Source organism: Panthera tigris, chromosome A2, assembly GCF_018350195.1.
Source record: "Panthera tigris isolate Pti1 chromosome A2, P.tigris_Pti1_mat1.1, whole genome shotgun sequence".
Classification (NCBI taxonomy): Eukaryota; Metazoa; Chordata; class Mammalia; order Carnivora; family Felidae; genus Panthera; species Panthera tigris.
In genome coordinates, this window is record NC_056661.1 from 162,398,949 (window position 1) to 162,420,582 (window position 21,634).

At 44.6% G+C, this 21,634-nt stretch overlaps 1 protein-coding gene across 5 annotated transcripts in view; it reads left to right on the forward strand.

The window, feature by feature from the left end:
* GALNTL5 (polypeptide N-acetylgalactosaminyltransferase like 5) overlaps positions 1–21,634 on the forward strand; it is a 56,136-nt gene that overhangs the window by 13,513 nt on the left and 20,989 nt on the right. For 4 of the 5 annotated variants that reach the window (XM_007087530.3, XM_042975825.1, XM_007087529.3 and 1 more), the window contains exons 4-6: positions 5,142–5,308; positions 6,963–7,085; positions 21,089–21,338. In XM_007087530.3, the coding sequence (XP_007087592.2) occupies positions 5,142–5,308; positions 6,963–7,085; positions 21,089–21,338 (540 nt within the window). The remainder of the gene's footprint in view (positions 1–5,141; positions 5,309–6,962; positions 7,086–21,088; positions 21,339–21,634) is intronic. The other variant, XM_042975819.1, reaches the window with a different exon arrangement.

The window sequence follows — 21,634 nt, forward strand, 5'->3', positions numbered from 1 at the left end:
GCCAGTGAAATTGTTGGATCATATGTTAGCTTTCTTTTGAATTTTTTGAGGAACTTGCATGCTGTTTTCCATTTTGGCTGCACCAATTTCCATTCCCACCAACAGGGCATAAGGGTTGGCTCTTCTCCACATCCTCTTCAACACTTGTTATTTCTTGTCTTTTTGACAATAGCCATTCTGACAGGTGCGAGGTATCTCGTGGTTTTGATTTGCATTTCCTGATTATTAGTGACATTGAGTACTTTTTCATGTACCTGTTGGCCATCGTATGCCCTTGGAAAAATAGCATTCAGATTTTCTGCCCATTTTTAAAAAACATTTTGTTATTGATTATTTATTCTTTGAGAGACAGAGGAACAGTGCGTGAGCAGGGGAGGGGCAGAGAGGGAGGGAGACACGGAATCCAAAGCAGGCTCCAGGCTCTGAGCTGTCCGCACAGAGCCCGATGCGGGGCTCAAACTAACAAACGGTGAGATCATGACCTGAGCCAAAGTCGGTCACTCAACCAACTGAGCCACCCAGGCACCCCAGATTTTCTGCCCATTTTTTAATTGAATTGTTTGTTTGGTATCGAGTTTTACGAATTCTTTGTATATTTTAGATGTTAATCCCTTATCGCGTGTATGATTTTCTCCCATTCAGTACAGGTTGCCTTTTCCTTTTGTTGATGATTTCCTTTGCTCTGCAGGAGCTTCTTAGCTTGATATAGTTCCTCTTACTTATTTATACTTTTGTTGTCTTTGTTTTTGGAGCCAGATCCAAAACATCATCCCCAAGATTGATGTCAAGAAACTTACTACTACCTCTGTCTCCTTCTAGGATCTTTATGGTTTTGGGTCTTACCTTCAAGTCTTTAATCTATTTCAAGTTAATTTCTGTGTCTGGTGTTAAGAGAGTGGTCCAGTTTCATTCTTTTGCATGTGGCTAGCAACATTGAAAAGACTGTCCTTTCCCCGTTGTGTATTCTTGGCTTTTTTTCTTAATTGATTAATCATAAATGGATGATTTTATTTTCTTTCTGAGCACTCTACTCTGTTCCATTGATCCATGTGTCTCTTTTTATGCCAATGCCAAACCGTGTTCGTTACTACAGCTTTGCAACAGAGTTTGAAGTCAGAGCATGTGATGCCTCCAGCTGTGTTCTTGTTTCTCCAAATTGCTTTGCTTCTTCAGCGTCTTCTATAGTTTCATATGAGGATTTCATATGAGGATTCTTTGTTTTATTTCTATGAAAAATGCCATTGGAATTGTGATACGGATTGCATTGAATCTGTAGATTTCTTTGGTAGTAAGGACATCTTCATGGTGTCAAATTCTTTTTTTTTTTTTTTTATTTTTTTAATGTTTATTTCTGAGAGACAGAAAGAGACAGAGCACAGTGGGGGAGGGGCACAGAGAGAGGGAGACGCAGAATCCCAAGCAGGCTCCAGGCTCTGAGCTGTCAGCACAGAGCCTGACGTGGGGCTTAACCTCACGAACTGTGAGATCGTGACTTGAGCCGAAGTCGGATGCTTAACCGACTGAGCCACCCAGGCCCCCATCGGTGTCAAATTCTTTTAACCCCTGAGCGCAAAACACCCTTCCACTTATTTGTGTCTTCTTTAATTTCTTTTATTAATGTCTTCTAGCTTTCACTGTACAAGTCTAAACATGAACATGTTTTAAGTTTTTAAATAAACAGTTACTAACCAGATTTTAATTTTGGCATATTAGCAGTCTTGTAATATAGGTTCCTGTTTTTGGGACTTGGAGTAGATAGTTTCAAAATTCTAGAGTTGAGAATACTTTCCCCATTTGCACCAAATGTATCCTAGGTATTTATAAGAATTGCATCTTCCCCAAGATATTTTTACTAAATTACCAATGAGGACATTTAGACAAAGGGATATTTATTTTTCTTTCTTTTTAATTTTTTAATGTTTACTTATTTACTTTGACAGAGAGAGAGCAGGGGAGGGGCAGAGAGAGAGGGAGAGAGAGAGAATCCCAAGCAGATGCTACACTGTCAGCCCAGAGCCCGATGCGGGGCTCGATCTCACAAACCACGAGGTCATGACCTGAGCTGAAATCAAGAGTTGGACACTCAACCGACCGAGCCACCCAGGCCCCCTAGAGAGAGAGAGATTGTCCAAAGACAGAAGTGAACTTGGAAGTTTTCCTATTCAGAATATTAACTTCTTTGACGGGAAATTCGGTTTTCAGCCATTCTTGTACTAATCTTGTTATTTCACTAAATGGGATTTCCATTTCAGCTTTGCCTTAAAGTTCGTATGATTATTTTCACTAGCTATTGAAGTATTTGATACAGATCTTTGAAGAGACCATTTTTATGTTGCTTGGTCTTCTGATGTAATTTTTGTCTTTGCACTTTTCAGTTTGGAAATAATTTCAGACCTACAAAATGGTTGAAAAAAATCTCTCAAAGAATTCCTGTAGAGCCTTTTCTTAGATTCCCCAAATGTTAATATCTTCTACAGACACAATTTAAATATTTACAGCTGCCCCACTAGTGTCCTTTTTCTGGAAAGGTCCAACCCAGGATGACTTGTGGCATTCCCATGCCCTCGGTTTTCTTTCATCTGAAACTGTTCCCAAGTCTTTATCTTTCATGACTATAACACTTTTTAAGAGAGCTAACCAGCTTTTTTCTAGAATGTTCCTCAGTTGGAGTTTGATGTTTCCTTGTGATCAAATCCTGGTCATGCTTTTTGGTAGGAATCCCATAGAAATGATGTTATGTCCTCCTCGAGCATCATATTAGGAGGCACTTGATGTCCATTTGTCCCATTACTAATGAGGTGACTGGGGGTGAAGATACTTTTGATCACTTGACCAAAACAGAAGGTGTCAGATTTCTGCACCGCAAAATTACTATTTATCCTTTTGTAGTTAATAACTTGGGTAGCTTTCTTTTAAATTTTAAGTACAGAAAACCTGGCAAATATCAAAAAGCACAAAAGGGGCAAGTCGGCACGCCCCCAGTCCTACAGTCTTTTCTTCTTAGTGCACAAGGTGTAACCCAACTATCTCCCCCCTACCCAGTGCACTCTGTGTCTGTCCCTGTGCCCTAATTTTCCCTTTTTTCGAGGATGCCAGTCTTATTGGACTTACGTCCACCTTAATGACATCTTCCTCATCGCTTCTGCAACAGCCCCATTTCCAAATAAGGGCACATCCTGAGGAACTGGGGATGAGGACTTCAACCGATGAATTTGGGGGAGACACAATTCAACGCGCAATAGTCCTGCTTTCTACCGGACTCTTGGTCACCTATATGATCAGCAAAGAACAGAGCAGCTGACCAAGGATGACCAAACTCAGGTCTTGTCCAAATTACTTTTACCCTGAAAAACTGCCTGCTTAGGTAAGAAACGTTTAAGTCAGCAAAGACCACAGCAACATTTATCAGTTAATTTTGGAGAAACTCATACACACAGGGGCCTAACGGGTCCTGGTGGGACGTAGTCTCAGGCTCCTCCACTCACATGGTCTATCTTCCATTTATCCACAGTTTTCTTCAAATGATATGCCCAGGACTGAATGTCACGTTAGAGACGGGCCTAAGTAGCACGAGCTCCCCCTGGACCATCACATCCCTCGTATTATCCTTCCATTAGCCCCCAGCCCACTCTCTCTCACCTACTGCCTGTCTGGCCACAGTCCGTTAGCCCAGGGACGGGCACCTGAGTTGCGCTGGGCCAGTGAATCCTTACTGTGCATTTTGAGCCAGAGAGAAAGTCTTACCAGTTTCTCCTTGGGTGCTGATGTTGGCCACAATTCCCACTCCCGTGGAATAAAGAGGTGCAAACGAGTCAGGTTGCAGACAGAGGATAAGAATCCTATAATGAGCCTGGTGTAATACTTACTGTCTGCCAGGTGCCGTTCTGAGCATTTGACATAGCAACTCATTGGACCCACACAACCTATGAGGAAGGCTGATCTTGTTATAGTTACTATTATTCCCAGGTGGAAAGACAACAGCAGAAGTGGACAGGGTGTCCAAGTGGCTTTCAAGCCTCTGGCTCCAGTCATTCTTCTTGCCTGTACACTTGTCACCAGGTCCTGTGGGGCATGGGGGGGGGGGTCCCCTTCCAATGTACTCCCCTTTCTTTTGCTTAAACTAGCACCAGGGGGATTGCCATTTACAACCGAAATATTTCAAAATACAACCACATGATGCAGCATTTTGAACGCTAATCAACAGCTAATAACTAATATTATTACAATTCAGCTTCTGTTCTTCTCTCCTATGCACGAAAATAATGACACGCTTTTGTCAAATCCCTGGAAGAAATCCAATTACGCTATATCCACTGCATTTCTTTGTTGCAACAAACTGAGGCACCAGATTTTCTTTGCAGACAGTGCAATGTGGTTGATTTGTGCCTTTCAGTGTGAATCAGCGTATTAATACACTTTAATAATAGAAACCAAAATACCGGTATGAGTCACGTTTACATTGTGTTCGAATTGAATTAAGATGGTCCAAACAGAGTCTCCAGGGAAGAGCACTTATTGCTGGCATGAAGAAGGGGGGGATGACTTAGGGGCATTTGGGTGGCTCAGTCGGTTGAGGGTCTGACTTTGGCTCAGGTCATGATCTCGCGGTTCGTGAGTTCGAGCCCTGCGTGGGGCTCTATGCTGGCAGCTTGGAGCCTGGAGCCTGCTTCGGATTCTGTGTCTCCCTCTCTCTTGTCTCTCTCTGTCTCTCTCTCAAAAAGACATAAATATTGGGACACCTGGGTGGCTCAGTCGGTTGGGCATCTGACTTTGGCTCAGGTCATGGTCTCGAAGTTTGTGAGTTCAAGCCCCACGTCGGGCTCTGTGCCGACAGCTCAGAGCCTGGAGCCTGCTTCGTGTTCTGTGTCTCCCTCTCTCTCTGCCCCTCCCCCACTTGCACTCTGTCTCTCAGAAATAAATAAACGTTAAATAAATACATAAATGTTAAAAAAAAAATTTAAGAGAAAATATTAGAATAGATAAGAAGTTAGAAAAGCTTTTGTACCTTAATTTTGGTGTTTTCAAATGTTCGGTCACCTTATTATCGTAATCATCCATTAAGGGAATAAAGAGGAAAAACCGTAAATGATTTGCGTCAGTGAGACCACAAATCATTTTCTTCCCTTTACGTATCCTGGCAGGTGTTTTCAAAAACGTTACCCAGCCAACCTACCTACTGCCAGCATTGTCATCTGCTTCCACAACGAGGAGTTTAACGCCTTGTTTCGGACCATGTTCGGTGTCGTAAACCTCACCCCACGCCTCTTCCTTGAAGAAATTATTCTGGTAGACGACATGAGCGACTCTGGTAAGACAGAACTCCATCCATCGACGTCACGTGCTCTGACGGCGATCTCTGATGGCGCTTGGGTTCTTTTATTACTCATTTTACATTTGATGGGTGTGGAGGCAGGCGCCCTTGGCTCACCGGTGGGGATGTAAGAGCCGGTCCCTGCCCCGCGGTGTTGGGCTCACGGGCCATCAGTGCTTCCTTGAGGTAAATATAGGAGCACCAACCTGGCCTTCAGAGGTCATGGAGGCTGTTCAGGAAGAGGTGACATCTAAACCCATGTCTGAGGGGTGAGTTGGAGGTACCTAGATGGAGAGGAGGGAGAAAGTGTTTTAGGCAGAGGAAATAGCGTTGTCAAGGCCCGGAGGTAACATCCTGAGTTGGGGATAGTTCCGTACTTCCTGTAGGTTACATATGAGTATAGCATCGGGAGAGAGTATGGACATACAGCCAGAACCACAAAAAGGCAACGCCGCTCATGAGGGACTCTGGTTGAATTTTCTCTGGAGAAATGGAGTGCTATCAGAGGCTTAATGCAGGGAAGAGACAGGACCTAAGTCCTTGTCATGAAAGAATTCTCATCAGACCAACTGCAGTCAAGAGCATGCGCTCCTCTGCGCGTTGGTTTCAAAGAGTCGTGATGTGAATACAAAATCTGATTAGTTATCCGTTTTACAGCTTAATTATAAACCTGAGGCAAACCAAGAGGACCCAGACTAGTGAAAAGCTCGGAGTCTGTAAGTCCCTGTAGGGGTCCATTTCCCTTGGGAGCAATATATCAGTATTGGATAGGTTTCCTACAGAAGAGTTAACCTAATCTGTGAATCTGACCCCCTGCGGGCTGGGAAAGAAAAAAAGGAGAGAGAGTAGGGAGACGAACAGGCGGGGGTACAAAAGAGCATGTTCCAGGAGACTGACCCGTGGGGAAGTGACTCTACTTTGTCCAACTGAAGATTACTCAAGCCAACGTCAGCTACGCTTAGGAATTTCACACGCTGGCCCGGCACTACCATGTATGACGTGATTTCTCCGAGAACCACTCTTTATTTCTACTATTGTGCACAGGAGGGGATGTGTAGAGATGGTCAGAGTCCTTATCCCATCAGTAGCACCGGGCAGCACATTTGGCCGCATGCTGAGCGAGAAGTCCCCAAAGCCCTGAGCAAGGGACAGGGGTTGGCGGGAGACCTTCTGCTAGACTGTGGCTTAAAATTTTTTTTTTATGTTTATTATTTATTTTTGAGAGTCAGAGAGACTGAGCATGAACAGGGAAGGGGCAGAGAGAGAGGGAGACACAGAATCCGAAGCAGAACCCAGGCTCCGAGCTGTCCGCACAGAGCCCAGAGCGTGTAAGAGGCATGTCCAGAGCTGACATGTTAGTGAGAAAGTCAGATTGCTCCAAAGCGCCAAGACTCACGCTTTTCCTATTAAATTCTTAACAGTGACTTATCAAAATAGAGGTATTTCACCAGAAACCTAGAAGAATATTTACGGTTGATTTCAATGCTGAATCACGTTTCTCTCCCTTCCTCACATAGGATCACATTTGTAACGTTAGCACCTTCTGTGGCAGAACATGGTTTTCAGCAATCCGTCAAAATTGTGATATATTGCTATCTTGTCTGTAGCTCTAGTTTCTACGTTGTCAAGTGTTGGATTTTTTTTTTTCCAGATGATTTGAAAGAAAAACTAGACCACCACCTGGAAATTTTTCGGGGAAAGATTAAATTAATAAGAAACAAAAAGAGAGAGGGACTGATCCGATCACGGATGATAGGGGCCTCTCGTGCTTCAGGTATGAGCCTTCCATTTGTGACTTGACCCCATGTCTGTATCAGAGACCCTCCTGCCCGTGCAGAGATAGTTTCTAGTGGGGCCCCTCCAAGTCTCCACTGGCATAAGAAGAAGAGTGGATGTGTATTTCAGCCATATGAGTCTTTGGACTCTGAAAGTACACATTCTGCTCTAAGATGTCGATTTGTTATTTCATTTATTTTTATTTTTTATTTATTTGGTTTTTTTTAACATTTATTTATTTTTGAGACAGAGAGAGACAGAGCATGAACGGGGGAGGGTCAGAGAGAGGGAGACACAGAATCCGAAACAGGCCCCAGGCTCCGAGCTGTCAGCACAGAGCCCGACGTGAGGCTCGAACTCATAGACCGCGAGATCATGACCTGAGCCGAAGTCGGACGCTCAACCGACTGAGCCACCCAGGGGCCCCTTTATTTATTTGTTAAAAAAAATTTTTTTTAATATTCATTCACTTTTGAGAGACAGACAGAGACAGAGCACGATGAGCAGGAAAGGGGCAGAGAGAGGGAGACACAGAATCTGAAGCAGGCTTCAGGCTCTGAGCTGTCGGCACAGAGCCCGACGTGGGGCTCGAACTCACAAACTGCGAGACCATGACCTGAGCCGAAGTCAGACGCCCAACCAACTGAGCCACCCAGGCACCCCTTTTTATTTTTTATTTTTTTAATGTTTATTTTTGACAGAGACAGAGACAATGCGAGTGGGTTAGGGGCAGAGAGAGAGGGAGACACAGACTCAGAAGCAGGCTCCAGGCTCTGAGCTGTCAGCACAGAGCCCGATGCGGGGCTCGAACCGACGAACTGCGAGATTATGACCTGAGCCAGAGTCGGACGCTTAACCCAGTGAGCCACCCAGGCGCCCCTGCTTTGTTATTTCAAATGGAAGGTGTGTTTTTGCAGGAGCTATAAGGTTAGATCCCATTACAGGATGAATTCCCCCAGATACAGACTCTGGCCTGGAGCTCCACATGCAGCCAGGAGAGCAAGACTTTCTAGGGACGGTGGGGCCCTGGTGCAGCTACCTGTCCCACAGGGAAACCCTGAAGTCAGGTGGGGACCAAAGGCCAAGACGAAATGAGAAGAGAGAGAGTGTCATGATGGAGAGAGGGAGAGTGTGGACCAGAAGCTTCTGGCCTGAAACTCACCATGGGGGAGAGGGAAGGAAGGAGGTCTGGGCCGTGTGGCTGTCAGTAGGTCGCGGGGCTGGTGGGGAGTCCCGGAGCACAGTCCTGCCTCGAGGCCCAAACGGCCCTGCTCTGCCTCTGCCCCCAATACGCATGTGTGCTTCGTCCTTGGCTGGAGTCCCCGGGAGGCCGTGGCCTTGGGGTGAATACTGAGCAGATCCCAAAGATTGGGAAGCTGTCAAACGGCCCCTCCCTGCAGGCTGTCTTGAAGGGCATCGCCACATCCAGTCTCTGTGGTCACATGACCTCCTCTCTGTGTCTGTGTCCAAATCTCCCTCAGATTAAGGGCCCACCTCCTCCAGCAGGACCTCCTCCTAACAAATCCCGTCTACGACAATCCTATTTCCAAATACAGTCACATTCTGAGGTCTTGGGGGTTAGGACTTGAATATATCTTTGGGGGACACAATTCAACACACAATACTACCAGAGAGTTTGGGATGGGGTTGTTTTGTTTTTGTTAAGGAGAAAGTCTTGTTAATTTTTTATTTAGAAAAGTTTCAAACCCATAGAACACTTATATAAAGATCCACGAGATGTTGATATCTTACAATACCCTCTCCACTCACACACATACTCTCTTTCCCTGCCATCCCTTCCCCTACACACACACACACACACACACACACACACACACACACACACATTACTTCTATGTCTAAAAGTAAGATCGGGGCGCCTGGGTGGCTCAGTGGGTTGAGCGTCCGACTTCGGCTCAGGTCATGATCTTGCAGTTTGTGGGTTTGAGCCCCGCGTCAGGCCCTGTGTTGACAGCTCAGGGTCTGGAGCCTGCTTCGGATTCTGGGTCTCCCTCTCTCTGCCCCTCCCCTGCCCATGCTCTGTCTTGCTCTGTCTCAAAAATGAATAAAACATTTAAAAAAAAAGTAAGATCAGCTTATACTTCTTTTTTGAACTGTTTTCTTATATTTTGCTTTACTAGACTTATAGAATGAATTGTATGTTTCTCGCCCTGCCTCTTATCCTTTTTTCTGAATATCTATGTAAAACAGATGATTTGTGTTTGGAAAATTCCGTAAAATTGTCCTATAAGCTGGCAAGGCACTGGTATCTTTTTTGGTTTCCTCTTTCATCCCGGTATTTTTTTTGAAGTTTATTTATTTATTTTGAGAGAGAGAGAGAGAGAGAGAGAGAGAGAGAGAGAGAGAGAGAGAATCCCAAGCAGGCTCTGCCCGATGTGGGGCTCAAACTCATGAACCATGAGATCGTGACCTGAGCCGAAATCAAGAGTCCAACGCTTAACCGACTGAGCCACCCAAGTGCCCCTAATCCAGGTATTTTTTTTAAGGAGTGAATTTTAGAGTTTTGAAACATAACGGATGTTTTAAATTGTCTTTTAATTGTTGAGTAATTCATATTGTGAAAGCTTAATTCATATTGTGGGTGGAATTTGTGGCCTGTTGTTCTGTTGAGATTTCCTTTGTGTCTTAAAGCTGGGTCAATTTTTCAAAATATCTATGTGGATTTCCAAAGAATAAATTTTACCTTTGTGGCCGTAGGTTCCACATATGTCTAATTTTGTTTTTCTAATACTCTATATTCCGACCCATCTAACTGGGCTCAACCCGTACATTTCTGATAGACTTGTATGAAAATCTTCACCGGTGCCTATGGATTCGTCTATTCGTTTCTCCTCACAACTTGGTCCGTGCTTGTTGTCTGCCCATCTACCTGTATTTGCCTGTCGCCACCACCGGTGACGTGGGCTTGCTCCCAGGTTTGAAGCTCTGGGGTCCTGTGGTGCGGGCAGGTGAGGCAGCCGCTCGGGGCCCCTCATTAATTCATTCGTGTATTCACTCGTCCAGTCCAGGATTCGTCCAGCCCCTGTTATGTGCTACCCATGCACGTTTATTCTTGTTTTCTTCATTGTATCAACTCTCGTGAGATAAATGAGACCCGCCGAACCCATGAAGTGACCGTGTCCCTGGTGGAGGCCTACAGATCCGTTCCCCGGCTGTCACTCAGACTCAGCCTCTTACCCCTCTCCCCTCGCCCTACCCCGGATGCACTGGCCTTCTTACTCTCCTCAGACACCCCAGTCGTACTCCTGTCTCAGAGCCCCGGCGCATGGTATCGTCCCCCTGGGATTCTCGTCGTGTTTCCGCGTGTCCTGCTACGTGACTTTGTTCAGTTCTCTGTTCAAAGGCTACTCTATCAGAGGCCTTCCCAAAGCAACCCGCATAAAACAGCAAACTCCTATCTCTCTCCATCATCCTTACTCTGATTCTTCTTCATGAACGTAGCACCCTAGGATTGTCGCTACCTGTCAGCTTGTCTAAGTTGGTGGTTCTGCCCACAGGATGACACGAGTTGTCCGTAAACTAGGTGTGGAGACAGAGCTGCTGTGGACTCTATGTTACCCCCCCCCCCCCCCAGAAATGAAGGAGAAATGGCTGGGACTGGGGAGAGACCTCCATCGGGAGAATCAGAAGGCAGGGGTTTTGCAGACAAGGAGGAGAGAGCCATCGTCACATGGCATGAATCCAAAGGGAAGGGGGTTTTAGTCTGCGTGGGAGCAGGGTCGGTGCAGCTCGGGGCAGCCGTGGGTAGGTAGGAAATGCCAGTGTTGTCCGGGACCCAAGAATTCCTGCCGTTGGCGAGAACGACGAGCTTCCTATCTGGAACGTCCGTAGGGGAGGCAACATCTTCTAGACAGGGTCAGGGTGTACGTGAGGCAAGAAGGCTGTAGGAGAATTTTGTGGGGACAGAAATTAGCGTAGAGAAATTTACTCTGAATGAGGGACCCTTGGCAAAGGTCAGAGGGTGGTCCGCAGTGGAAGGAAAGGTTTCAGGGAACAAATACAGGGCAGCCGCGGGGGTGAGAACATGGGACAGGATCTCTCACTGAATTGGCTTGGACGGTCAAGAAGCAGCCAAGAAGGCAGAGATGAGGTGTTGACTTCAACTGACATCCTGAAAGCAAAGCTTTAAAGTCTAGCGCGGCGTCGAGAGCTGGCATTGGTGCCGGACATTCACAAGGAAGGAGAGACTTTGGTTGTCTGGCGTGGTGGACAGAATAACGCCGTCCCGCGAGGAGGTTGTCCTAATCCCCCCAGGGTCTGCTAGCATGGTACCTTTTGTGGCACGTGTGGCCAGAAGTAAACGCCTCGAGGGACTCTATTATTTGATGATGCTAAATTATTTTTCCATTCTACTGCTGAATCCCATTCTGGTCATTTCCGTTTGGGGCTCTCCCCAAATACACAAGTACTCAAATGCCTGTCTCTTGGTAGATATGGGCAGCGTTTCCACAGAGCGTGGATCTAGGAGTGGAACTGCTTGGTTATGGAGTTATACACAGGTCCCGACTCACCAGGTAATGACAGACTAGTGATAATCAAATAATAGAATACTTCAGTAACCGTGAATGGCCTACACTATACACGACTACATGGATGAATACCTATCGTTTTGAAGGAGCAAAAGAAGCTAAATGCAAAAGAATAAAGTTGGAAAATCAGCAAGACTAAAAGACAATGTGTATGGATGCGTAATTTGATGAAAAACTGAAGGAAAAAAGACCGGGAAGCTATTGCCATAAACACCTGGTTAAACAAAATTTTTTTTAGATGTTTATTTATTTTTGAGAGAGAGAGAGAGAGAAACAGGGCGTGAACAGGGGAGGAGCAGAGATATAGGGAGACACAGAATCAGAAGCAGGCTCTGAGCTGTCAGCACAGAGCCCGATGGCAGGCTCGAGCTCACAAACCGCGAGATCATGACCTGAGCCGAAGTCAGACACTCAACCGACTGAGCCACCCAGGCGCCCCCACGCCTGGTTAAATCAGCGTGTAGAATCAGGTGGTAGGAGCTGGGGAACAAAATCCTAGGACGCTATGTTCTAGGTTTTGATGAAGGGGTAGTTATATTTGTGTTGGCTTTATGATACATCATTAAGTTCTACATTTATATTTTATCTCTTTTTTTGGTATACATGTTTCTTGCAACTAAAAGTTGTGAAACAAAAAATATGAAAATGTTAAAATTAAGGGCCTTGAGATGGGAGATTAGCCCGGGCTATGCAGGTGGGCTCACTCTGACCTTGGGAGCCCTTACGACGGGAGGACCTTGCAGGCGGTGGGCAGAGAGGGTCAGAGAGCTGTGCGGGACAGTTCCGTCCTCTGTGGTTGGCCCTGAAGATGGACGAGGGGACCTAGGAATGCAGGCAGCTTCTAGAAGCTGGAAAAGACATGATGCTCCCTTAGAGCCTCCAGGAAAGGTCTTAGCTCCACCGACACCCTGATTTTAGCCCAGGAAGACCTGTGTTGACTACATGACCTACAGAACTATAGGATCATACATTTATGTTGCTGTAAGCCACTTGGTGGTAAAGAACTCCAGTATATGGAGAAGGAGACCTCTCTCTGCAGGCGGTTGGCCTGGAATTGGAGTGCGGTAATTATCTGACTTCCTGGCAGTTCTGTTGCTTCTAGAATTGCAGCCGCTCAGGCTGATTAGGCAGTTTTACAGATGGATGCAGAGGGGTCATGTGGTTTTGGGGAGAGGGACCCTAGAGCTGAGCTCTGCAAAGGCAGCCATACGGAGGGCGGTGGCTGGTTCTTGGCCACAAACAGCAAAGGGAGGCCACGTAGGACCATGCAAAGAACACTGGGTTTCAAGCCAGAGCCTGGGTTTCGAGATCTTCACATGCTCATTGTCAGCAACGGCAGTCTGGGCAAGTCACTTCTCTGAGTCTCGGCTTCCCAACACGTGATGTGGGGACAGTGGCATCTTACGTGGTTGTTGCCATGATTAAATGAGGTAATTCGGAACATTCCCTTCTCTAGCAGTAAGTGTTAAACAAAATGCTCAGCATACACTGACTAGTACAAATAAATTCATAAAATATAAATTTTGAATTTATATGCTCCAGAATGATAACAAAATACATACAGAAAAACTAGAAGAAACTCAGGGCAAAAGTAATAAAAGTACAGAATAGCAATGGTGAAAAGGCTTTGGGAGGTTTTAGAACGCACGAGCCTCATTGCCAGTGAAAGAGGTTACATTCCCGAAAGATCAGAGATTTTCTCCAGCCCCCAGACCTCAGGACTCAGACCCAAGAAGTCGATTTCTGCGGGGGTAGATTGCATCACAGTTCCAGGCTATGGGAATGTAGCAAACAAACAGAAATTAGAAATTCAAGTAGGATAGTCACTTGAATTGTTTGGTACAAGAGCCGAGTGGCTATGTTTAACAGATTTACAGTGCGGATTAAGTGAACATGCTTAGATATTTTACCAGAGTTGATCATTTCACTCAAGCACAAAAAGATTCTCTGTAAATTCCCCACCCCTCCAAAACATAATTTGCATACCACATTCTTTTTTTTACCACATTCTTAAGTATTTTTTTTAAAAAAGTTATTTAAGATAAATAAAATATAATGAGCTATGTTTAAAATTGTTTTTAAGTTTATTTATTTTGAGAGAGACTGAGACAGCGTGAGCAGGAGAGGGGCAGAGAGCAAGGGAGAGAGAGAGAGAGAGAGCGAGAATCCCAAGCAGGCTCCATGCTGCCATCGTGGAGCCCGATGTGGGGCTCGAACTCACGAAACTGTGAGATCGTGACCTGAGCCGAAACCGAGAGTGGGACGCTTAACCAACTGAGCCCCCCAAGCGCCCTGAATGAGCTATGCTTAAATGTAAAAAATGCAGAAACCAAAGACAGGCGGGAAAGAAAAGGAAATGAAGGAGGAGGAGGAGACTTCGTGAGGTCAACATGGCATTTGTTGTTTTCTGAAAACAGAGCTGGCCGCCAGGGCCCCTGAGAAAGTGTGGATCTTCCGGCAGCGGGCAGAGAGCAAGCCTCTCCTCAGGAAGATGGATTGAGCTATCAGGGGTCGTTAGTACAGCCCACACACGTTCTCTGGGAGGGAGCTGGGCAAGGTCCTTATCAGGTGGATTTGACCTCACGCCCTTCACTCACTCTAGACCCTGCGGAGAAGTTGGCTTAATCTGGGAAGATGCCAATCTGGGATTAGATGGGATTCAGATAGTCGAACAGGCTATCTCTGTAAGCACTAAAGAGTATTCTCCTTTCTTTAACTGAACCAACAGAAGCTGAAGATCCCCACGGAATATTCTTGTGAGTGTAGGACTCAGCCAAGAGGCACCCCATGCCCCTTCGCCCTCGTTATGGCGTGTAAATTTCCCCATAAAATGCTTTGCGATGAGTGTAAAAACCGTGAAGTTCATTGGAATGTAGGTGTCGGTAGCTGATTCCCACATGCTTCCCAGTTTAACTCAGAACGAAGAGAAGCTCGGTATGGCGCATTGAGTAATCTCAAATTACTTTGCATTTGCTGTCTTTCTGGGTCATTAACGTTGTCAAAGTTTAGGGGGGAGGGGCTAAATGGGTAGCGGCACTAAGGAATCTGCTCCTGAAATCATTGTTGCGCTATATGCTAACTAATTTGGACGTAAATTTAAAGAAATAAATAACAAAATTTAAAAATTTTTGAGTAAAACCATAAAAAAATTGCCAAAGTTGAAAATATTTAAATCTTTCCGTGCCAGGGGTATACTGCATATGACAAATAGCACACCACAAGTCAGCATGGGAAGGAAGCCCTTTCCGTTGTCGCTGCCGTGATGGGGCAGTTATTTGGGAGGTAATTAGTAATTTGGGAAAAATTTTCATCTTCGTCTCATACCATAACTCAAATAAGTTCCAGTTCTATCGTTAATTTTAGTTTTTAAAATCAAACCATTAAATCGTGATAAGAATTTAAAACATAAAAAAAAAACCCTCAATCAGTACTCATCTGTTCTATGAATAAAGTAGAAATTTCGAAGCTTAAACCTGAGGGAAAGAACAGAGCTGACTCCCAAAACAGTCACACGGTTGTGGACAAAGAATGATACAGTGAAATAGCTCGAGACTAGGAGACTTAGTACCACTTTCACAGGAAAACAGTTAATATTCTCCGTACGTAAAATGTATCTACAAAGCCGTTAAAAAACCAAACAACCTATGGTTCCAAAACCTGAATGGACAAAGAATATAAGCATTTCGTTTACAAATCGCTAATCACCTGAAAAGAGCTGAACCTCACTAGCTATAATTTTAACAAGATTTTTGATTGTTTTAATTGAGATATAATCGATACATGACATTGAATCCATGTTAGGCATATCACGTAACGATTCGATACACGTATATATTGTGAAATGGTCACCACCTGGTTTAGTTAACGTCCATTACCTCGCGGAGTTACAATTTTTTTTTCTCTTGTGATGCAAGAACTTTTAAGATTTACTCTCTCAGCGGTTTTCAAATACCAACACAGCGTTGTTAACGATAGTCACCATGCTGTTCCTTACATCCCGGGGACTTATTTATCTTAGAACTGGGAATTTGTACGTGTTGACCACCTTCACCTATATCGCCCACCCCCTACCTCTGGCAACTACCCATCTGTTCTCTGACTCTTAAGAGTTCAGGGTCTTTTTTAGATTTTACACATAAGGAAGATCAGACGGTATTCGTCTTTCTCTGACTTAGTTCACTGAGCATTATGCCCTCGATGTCCATCCATGTCACCAGTGGCAGGATTTTCTTCTTTTTTTATAGCTGGTATTAAAATAATACCCCATCATGTACATACTATAACTTCATCCTTTCGTCCTTCGACGGACACCTTAGCTTGTTTCTATGTCTTGGCCATCGTCAATATGCTGCAATGAACACGGGGGTGTGGACATCTCTTCAAGATAGTGATTTCATTTTCTTGTGATGCATGCCCAGAAGTGGGATTGCTGGATCACGTGGTAGTTCTGTCTGTAATTTTTTGAGGAGCCTCCGCACTATCTTCTGCAGTGGCCGCACCCATTTACATCCGCACAAACAGGGCACAGGGATTCCCTTGTCTCCGTATCCTCACCAACACTACTCATTTCTTCTCTTTTTTAGTAACAGTCATTCTAACCGGGGTGAAGCGACAGCTCGTTGTGGGTTGGATTTGCGTTTCCCTGATGATGAGTGATGTTGAACCCCTTCTCACGTACCTGTTGGCCATTTGTAGGTCTTCTTTGGCAGACGTCATTTTTTTCAATGTTGTGAGATTTGCATAACGTGATATTAACCATGTTGAAGTGAACAGTAAAACAGCACTTAGTACATTCATAGTGATCTGTAAGCACACTCTCTGTCCTGTCCCTAAACATTTGCGTCACCCCCGAAAGAAAACCCCATTCAGCAGATTCTCCCCACTTTTCCTTCTCTCGGCCCCCGGTAGATTAGTAATCTGAGTTCTGTCTTTAGATTTACTTATTCTGGATACTTCATGTAAATAGAGTCATACCTTTTGTGTCTGGCTTTTTCATCCAACAACGTTTTGGGGATTCTTCTACAGGTAGCATGTATCTTCCCGTCATTCTTTTTTATGGCCGAATCATATTCCGTCGTATAAATATACCATAGTTTGGTTCTCCATTTATCTGTGGCTGGACATTTGGGCTGTTTTTACCTTTTCACTGTTGTAAGGAGTACTTCTAGGAACACGGTCATACGTGTAGTTGAATTCTTTTGAGTGTGTACTTAGGAGTGGAATTACTGGGTCGCACAGGAAGTCTACTTTTTGAGGAAGTGCTAAGTGTTTCTACAGCAGCCGTACCATTTACATTCCTACCAGCCAGGAAGAAGAGTTGCAATTTTTCCACATCCTTGCCAACACTTGTTATTTTCTGTCTTAAAAAAAAAAAAAATTCTAGGGACGCCTGGGTGGCTCAGAGGGTTGAGCCTCTGACTTCAGCTCAGGTCCTGATCTCGTGGTCTGTGGGTTCGAGCCCCGCGTCAGGCTCTGTGCTGACAGCTTGGGGCCTGGAGCCCGTTTCAGATTCTGTGTCTCCCTCTCTCTCTGCCCCTCCCCCGCTCATGCTCTGTCTCTCTCTGTCTCTCAAAAATAAATAAAAGTTAAAAAATGATTTGAGGGGCGCCTGGGTGGCGCAGTCGGTTAAGCGTCCGACTTCAGCCAGGTCACGATCTCGCGGTCCGTGAGTTCGAGCCCCGCATCAGGCTCTGGGCTGATGGCTCGGAGCCTGGAGCCTGTTTCCGATTCTGTGTCTCCCTCTCTCTCTGCCCCTCCCCCGTTCATGCTCTGTCTCTCTCTGTCCCAAAAATAAATAAAAAACGTTGAAAAAAAAAATTAAAAAAAAAAAAGATTTGAAAAAAATTCTAGGGGCGCCTGGATGGCTCAGTCGGTTAAGCGTCTAACTTCAGCTCAGGTCATGATCTCATAGTCCGTGGGTTCGAGCCCTGCGTCAGGCTCTTTGTTGACAGCTCAGAGCCTGGAGCCCACTTCAGATTCTATGTCTCCTTCTCTCTCTGCCCCTCCCCTGCTCATGCTATGTCTCTGTCTCTCTCTCTCTCTCAAAAATAAATAAACATTAAAAAAATTTTTTTTTAAATTCCAGCCATCCTTGTAGAGATGAATTGGTATCTCACTATGGTTTTAATTTGCATTTCCTTAACGACTAATGATGTTGAGAATCTTTTCATGTGCTTGTTGGCCATTTGTAGATGGCCTCTTGAGAACTGGATGTTAATTTTTCACCTGTCAAATTAGCAGACATGCTTTGAAAATGTTAATGTTGGGTAATATTATAGAAGCTATTTGAAGTGAAAAATGCAAAGTGTTGAACACTGTGTGTACTTCCAATAGTATGAAAAATTAGATGTGTTCAAAATGGGACTCTTTATAAGTTTATTTATTTTGAGAGAGACAGAGACAGCGTGAGTGGAGGAGGGGGAGAGAGAGAGAGAGAGAGAGAGAGAGAGAGAGAGAGAATCCCAAGCAGGCTCCGCACTGTCAGCACGGAGCCTATCATGGGGCTTGAACTCACAAAACGGTGAAATCATGAGCTGAGCTGAAACCAAGAGTCGAACACTTAACCAACTGAGCCACCCAGGCACCCCAAAATGGGACTTTTTAAAAAAAACGTTTATTTATTTATTTATTTGGAGAAAGAGAGAGAGAATGTAAGTGACGGAGAGGGGCAGAGATAAGGAGTGAGATTTTTTTTTGTTTGTTTATGGTTATTCAGTTTTGAGAGAGAGATAGAGCATGAGCGGGGAAGGGGCAGAGAGAGAGGGAAACACAGAATCTGAAATGGGCTCCAGGCTCTGAGCTGTCAGCACAGAGCCTGATGTGGGGCTTGAACCCATGAACCATGAGATCATTACCTGAGCCAAAATCAGGAGTTGGATGCTTAACTAACTGAGCCACCCAGGCACCCCTGGATATCTCACATTTTGTTTATCCATTCACCCATTGTTGGACATTTGAGTTATGATTTTTTTTTAAGTTTCTTCTTTCTTTCTTTCTTTCTTTCTTTCTTTCTTTCTTTCTTTCTTTCTTTCTTTCTTTCTTCCTTTCCTTCCTTCCTTCCTTCCTTCCTTCCTTCCTTCCTTCCTTCCTTCAAGAGCACGAGAGACAGAGGGAGAGAGAGAATCCTAAGCAGGCTCCGTGCTGTCAGTGCAGAGCCCAACTCAGGCTTCAAACCCACAAACCATGAGATCATGACCTTAACAGAAATCAAGAGTTGGACACTTAACCCAATGAGCCACCCAAGTGCCCCTAAGTTATGACTTTTTTACTCTTAGGAAGAATGCTGCTATGAACATTCATGGGCAAGACTTTGTATAAACCTGTTTCTTTTCTCTTGGGTATGTGTGTACCTAGATGTAGAATTGTTGGGCTGTATAGCAAGTGTATGTGTAACTTTTGAGGAACGACCACGTAAGTTTTGAAAGAGGTTGCAACATTTTACATTGCTATCAGCGACGGACAGGGTTCTAATTCCTCCACAATCTCATCCACACTTGTTATCCTCTGCCTTTCTGATTTTAGCCATCCTAGTGGATGTGAAGTATTCTCTCACTGTGATTTTAGTTAGCATTTTCCTAATGGTTAATGATGTTGAGTACCTTTTCGTACGTTTATCAGCCATCTGTCCATCTTCTTTGGAGAAATGTCTATTCGAATCCTTTTTTTTTTTTTAAGACTTTTATTTGATTTTTGAGGTGGGAAGGGGCAGAGAGAGAGGGAGAGGGAGACTCCATGTTCAACACAGAGCCCGATGCAGGACTCTATCCCACTACTGTGAGATCATGACCTGAGCTGAAATCAAGAGTTGGATGCTTAACTGACAGAGCCACCCAGGCGCCTGTATTCAAATCCTTTGCCCACGTTTTAATTAAGTTGTCATTTTGTTATTGACTTGGAAGGGTTCCTCATATATTCTGGACGCAAGTTCTTTATCAGATATGTGATTTTCAAACAATTTCCCCCATTCTGTGGGCTTTTTTCAACCTTTTCATGGTGTCTGTTTAAGCACAAAGGTTTTTGATTTTGATGAAGTCCTACTTATTTTTGTTTTGTCACTTCTATTTTTGGTGTCACATCTAACCTGAGGTCAGAAATGTATGCCTATATTTTCTTCTAAAAGTTTTATAGTTTCAGCTCTGACCTTTTTAGGTCTGTGATTGATTTGACTTAATTTTTGTGTTTTCTATGAGGTAGGGGGTCCAACTTCATTCTTTCTCATGTGGGTGTCCAGTTGGGTCAGGGCTGTTTATTGAAGAAACTATTTTTCCCCCATTGAATTGTCTAGGCACCCTTGTCAAAAATCAATTGACCACAGATATTTGGTTTATGTCTATGACCTCAATTCTATCCTTTGGTCTTTATGTCTTTCCTTCTGACAGTATCATATTGTTTTATTATTATAGCTTTGTAGTAAGTTTTGAAATCCAGAAGTCCTTCAGCTTTGTTCTTTTTTCAAGATTGTTTTAGCTAATTTGGGTCCTTGCCTTTCTCCACGAATTTTGGGATCAGTTTCTGCAAGAAGAACCAGGTATGATTTTGATAAGGATTGTATGAATCTATAGATCAATTTGGGGATTATTACCATATGAATAATATTAACTCTTCTCATCAAACATGGGCTATTTCTCATAACTTCCTATGATTTTATGTTGGCTGCAAGAAAAAGTCTGAACTCTGCACCTGAATTTTGAGGTCCCTTCCAATCTGAGCTCATCTAATGTACTTTAGCAACATGTTTTCTTTACTTTGGCCATGCCAATTTTCCCCATGTTCTCTAAGCAGACACTCATTAAAGCTTGAACTCAAGAACAAAAATGGTTATGCATCGGGGCCCCTGGGTGGCTCAGTGGGTTGAGTGTCTGACTTCAGCTCAGATCATGATCTCGTGGTCCATGGGTTCGAGCCCCACGTTGGACTCTGTGCTGACAGCTTGAGAAAAACCTTTTTTATAAGTTTCATTTATATTGAGAGAGAGACTGTGTGTGTGTGTGAGCAGAGGAGGGGCAGAGAGAGTGGGAAGGAGGGAGGGGGGGGAGGGAGAGAAAGAGAGAGAGAGAGAATCCCAAGCAGGTTCCAAGCTGTCAGTGCAGAGTCTGATGCGGGGCTTGAACTCATAAACTGTGAGATCATGACCTGAGCTGAAACCAAAAGCCGTTCACTTGACCAACTGAGCCACCCAGGTGCCCCCCACCTACTTCTTTAGAATCTTCAAACTACTCTCTAACCCACAGTTCACCAACTTCTGAACTTCTATGACACATCATGGCCCACATTTTTGCACAAAATAAAGTATGAGTTTCTAGTCCCAACCCACCGCCAGTGAAATGGAATGCACCATAAAAGCCAAACACATAGTAAACGCTCAACAGGTACTCCTTGCATTGAACTGCGATCTGGGTCGTCGGATGTTTCGTCCATATGCACTAACACTAGCCTATTCTTGCCTCCCCAGGGGACATTCTGGTGTTCCTGGATAGCCACTGCGAGGTGAATAAAGTATGGCTGGAGCCCCTGCTGCATGCCATTGCCAAGGACCCCAAAATGGTGGTGTGTCCTCTGATAGATGTCATTGATTCTGTGACCCTAGAATACTGGCCCTCTCCTGTTGTAAGGGGTGCTTTCAACTGGCACCTACAATTTAAATGGGATAATGTCTTCTCTTATGAGATGGATGGACCAGAAGGACCCACTCTACCCATTCGGTGAGATTCCTTCAGGTGACGGGGAAATATCATATATGTATTGAGACATGGTGGCGGGGGGCGGCAGGAGAAGCTTTCAGAGATTATTTTTTCCATCTCTTGGGCTTAATGAAGAGAAATATTTTGTCACTTATGTTGTCTCTAAAGATCTATAATAATAGAATTTGGTAGATTTTCAGTTTCTCTGATTGGAAATGAGCATCTCACCCTCGTTAGGAACACTGCCATGGGGGCGCCCAGCTGGCTCGGTCAGTAGAGTATGTGACTCTTGATCACAGGTGGTGAGCTTGAGCCCC